The 2954-nt window shown below is 46.3% G+C and overlaps 1 protein-coding gene across 1 annotated transcript; it reads left to right on the top strand.

Annotated features, from left to right (window-relative positions):
• Window positions 1–230: 230 nt before the first annotated feature.
• SF3B5 (splicing factor 3b subunit 5) lies at window positions 231–975 on the top strand. The gene has a single exon (XM_007096355.3). It carries the CDS (start codon window positions 373–375, stop codon window positions 631–633), a length of 261 nt encoding a protein of 86 aa, XP_007096417.1. The 5' UTR covers window positions 231–372; the 3' UTR covers window positions 634–975.
• Window positions 976–2954: the final 1979 nt, after the last annotated feature.

The following is a 2954-nucleotide window of genomic DNA, read 5'->3' as shown; positions in this document are numbered from 1 at the left end:
CCGTTCCCAGAAACGGACGTGCACGAACCCTCAGAGACCACAGGTCCCAGCATGCAAAGCTCCCTATTAGTAAAAGGCTCACTAACTGAACCATAATGCAACGCTCTACGAAGGGGGCGGGCTCTCTTTGGGGGGGGGCGACCGACGTGTAGTATCGCCTAGGCAACTCCAATTGCAGGGCAAAAAACACAGCCGCTTCCGCTTCTGAGCCCTAGGACCGCGAGTCCACGCAACTTCGTCGCCGTGACGCCATTCGTCTGCGACTGCGCGGGCCTGTAGGTTCCCTGCTGCGGCCTGTCTCCCGCGTGAAAATCTAGAGCTGTTGGTTCTCATCTGTGGCCTCTGACCTGGGAGCAAAGGGAAAGCGGCGAGATGACGGACCGCTACACCATCCACAGTCAGCTGGAGCACCTGCAGTCCAAGTACATCGGCACGGGTCACGCCGACACCACCAAGTGGGAATGGCTGGTGAACCAGCACCGCGACTCCTACTGCTCTTACATGGGCCACTTCGACCTTCTGAACTACTTTGCCATTGCGGAGAATGAGAGCAAAGCGCGAGTCCGCTTCAACTTGATGGAGAAAATGCTGCAGCCTTGCGGACCACCAGCAGACAAGCCGGAGGAGAACTGAGACCGCTGTGCGGGAGCATCTCCTGAGTTCCTCCCTTTTTGCCGTCATTCCCGCCTGTTCCCGTACCAAGTGGACCGATTCTCCATGGCTCCTATTTCTCGTGCTTTCCCAGTGCAGAAGTGCTTACCCGAGGGCGTCCCGCCTGACCCGCCGTCCTGTGGACCCTTTGGAACACAGCGCTGGGATACCATCAGGACCCCTGAGAACTGAGACGGTGGAGAGATCCTGAAGCCAGCCAGAGAGGGGAGAAGGCACTGGAATGAGACGGAATTTGGAGGCTCGTTTTTGGCTAGTTGATTGTTGTCGTTGCTTTTTCTATAAAGTTTAGAAGTTTTTCAGTCACTTGGTGTGGACTACTTGTGTTCGGGTGGAGGGGTCCAGGGAGGGCTCTGGGGACTTTGGTTTCGTAGGAGACGGGAGGGGCTGGAGGTATGGGAAGTGGAGAAGGGGATGAGCGGTGGCGGGGTTGAGCCCAGGGCCAGTTCATTGCCAGACAGTTAAGTCCGCCTTGCACAACCTTTATAATATTCCCCAGCCCTGACTTCTTCCAAGAGCTTTTTTTCAGACCCATAATGCCTTCAGTATTGAGGTTTCTGATCACTGTATCCCACCCTCGTTTTTTTCTTCCATTCAAAAAATCTTTGCTAGCATTGCCCACTACTATCCATGCAAGTTGCATCCTTGGGACTGTGAAAAGTAACAGGCTGTCAAACGAGTTCTTTCATTCAGCATTCAACAAATATTTGTTGAGCTCTATGTGGTGGGCATTTCGCTATGCTTTTAGAGCTTATGTTATACTTGGGCGAGGGAGACTGCGCAAACTGCAGACATAAACAGGCAAGTATTAGAAGGTGTTGTGCAGGATGGGAGTAGCAGTAGGTTTGCGGTTTTAAACACGATGCTTATGTTAGACTAATGAGATGGTTACACTTGAGCAAAGACTTTAAGGAAGGGAGGGAAATAGCCCTGTGGAAAACTGTGGGAATTGCTTACTAGGCAGAGAGAACTGTCAGTGCAGTGGTCCTAATAATGAAGTTTTGTCTGGCTTACTGGAAGAACAGCAAAGAGGCAAATATGGCTGGAGGGAGTGAGCAAGGGGAAGAATAGAGGGATAGGTAATGGAGAAGGAACATATAAGAATAGAGCCTGGCAGGCCAATGCAAGGACTTGAACGAAATGGGGAGTCATTGGGAGTAATGGTTTTATTAAGTAATGTGATCTGATGTAATTTAGATCAGCAATTCTCAAACAATTTGGCCTTGGGACTTGATTACATTCTTAAAAATTCTTGAAGACCACCCGCCACACACACACCCCCAACCCATAGTCTGTTTGTGAGACTTATAGTTGTTGATACTAACCAAATAAGAAATTAAAACAAAAATTTTAAAGGTTTACTAATTCATGTAAAAATAATAATAAAACCATTACATGTTAGAAAAAAACCTTGTGAAAATTTTAAAAAGGGGTGCCTGGGTGGTTTGTTTAGTTGGTTGAGTGCCCAACTCTCGATATTGGCTCAGGTCATGATCTCACGTGCATGAGATTGACCCAGCATCTAGCAAGCTCCATGCTGAGCGTAGAGCCTGCTTGAGATTCTCTCTCCCTCTCAACTGCTTCCCCACTTGCACTCTTCTCTCTCAAAATAAATATTTTTAAAGATAAATAAATAACTAATATTTTTCCAAAACTAACTTAGTGAGAATGGCTTTTTTTAAAAAAACTAGTTTTGCAGATGTCTTCAATGGCTTAATAGAAAACAACTGGGGTTTCCTATCTGCTTCTGTATTCAAACTCTTGTGATAATGAAGTTTTTTTGAATGTTTATTAATATTAGGAGAGAGAATCCCAGGCAGGCTCCATGTTGCCAGTGCAGAGCCCGACGTAGGGCGTGATCTCCTGGATCTGTGAGATGGCCTGAGCCAAAATTGAGTCAGGCGCTTAACCCACCGAGCCACCCAGCCACCCCTGTGATACGAAGTTTTGGTTGAAGTTTGAGAAGTCCACTTCACATAAATATGTGGTAAGGGAAGAATATTCTAATAGCCTTTTCAAATAATTGTGGCTTTACTTTAATTCTCTAGCAAAACCCCAACAAGTGGTAATTTCTTAAAAGTTATGGACTTTGATCAATGAACTTTTCATTCTGCTCATTCTGTTATGTTAAATTCTGTTATGTTTCATTCTTCATTTATCTATCATGAGCTCTGAAAGGCTCCTTTACCCATATATGATTTTGTAACACCATGCATCTGTTGTTTGGGAAGTATTGGCTCACTGAGTTACAGAGGCCTTCCAATGTTGACACATTTAGTTATACA

Source organism: Panthera tigris, chromosome B2 (genome assembly GCF_018350195.1).
Source record: "Panthera tigris isolate Pti1 chromosome B2, P.tigris_Pti1_mat1.1, whole genome shotgun sequence".
Classification (NCBI taxonomy): domain Eukaryota; kingdom Metazoa; phylum Chordata; class Mammalia; order Carnivora; family Felidae; genus Panthera; species Panthera tigris.
Note: the sequence above shows the minus strand (reverse complement) of the source record. Positions and strands in the feature narration are given on the sequence as shown.

Bases quoted from the DNA above. Each gene is read 5' to 3' on its own strand.
- SF3B5 (XM_007096355.3), top strand. From the start codon at position 373: ATGACGGACCGCTACACCATCCACAGTCAGCTGGAGCACCTGCAGTCC.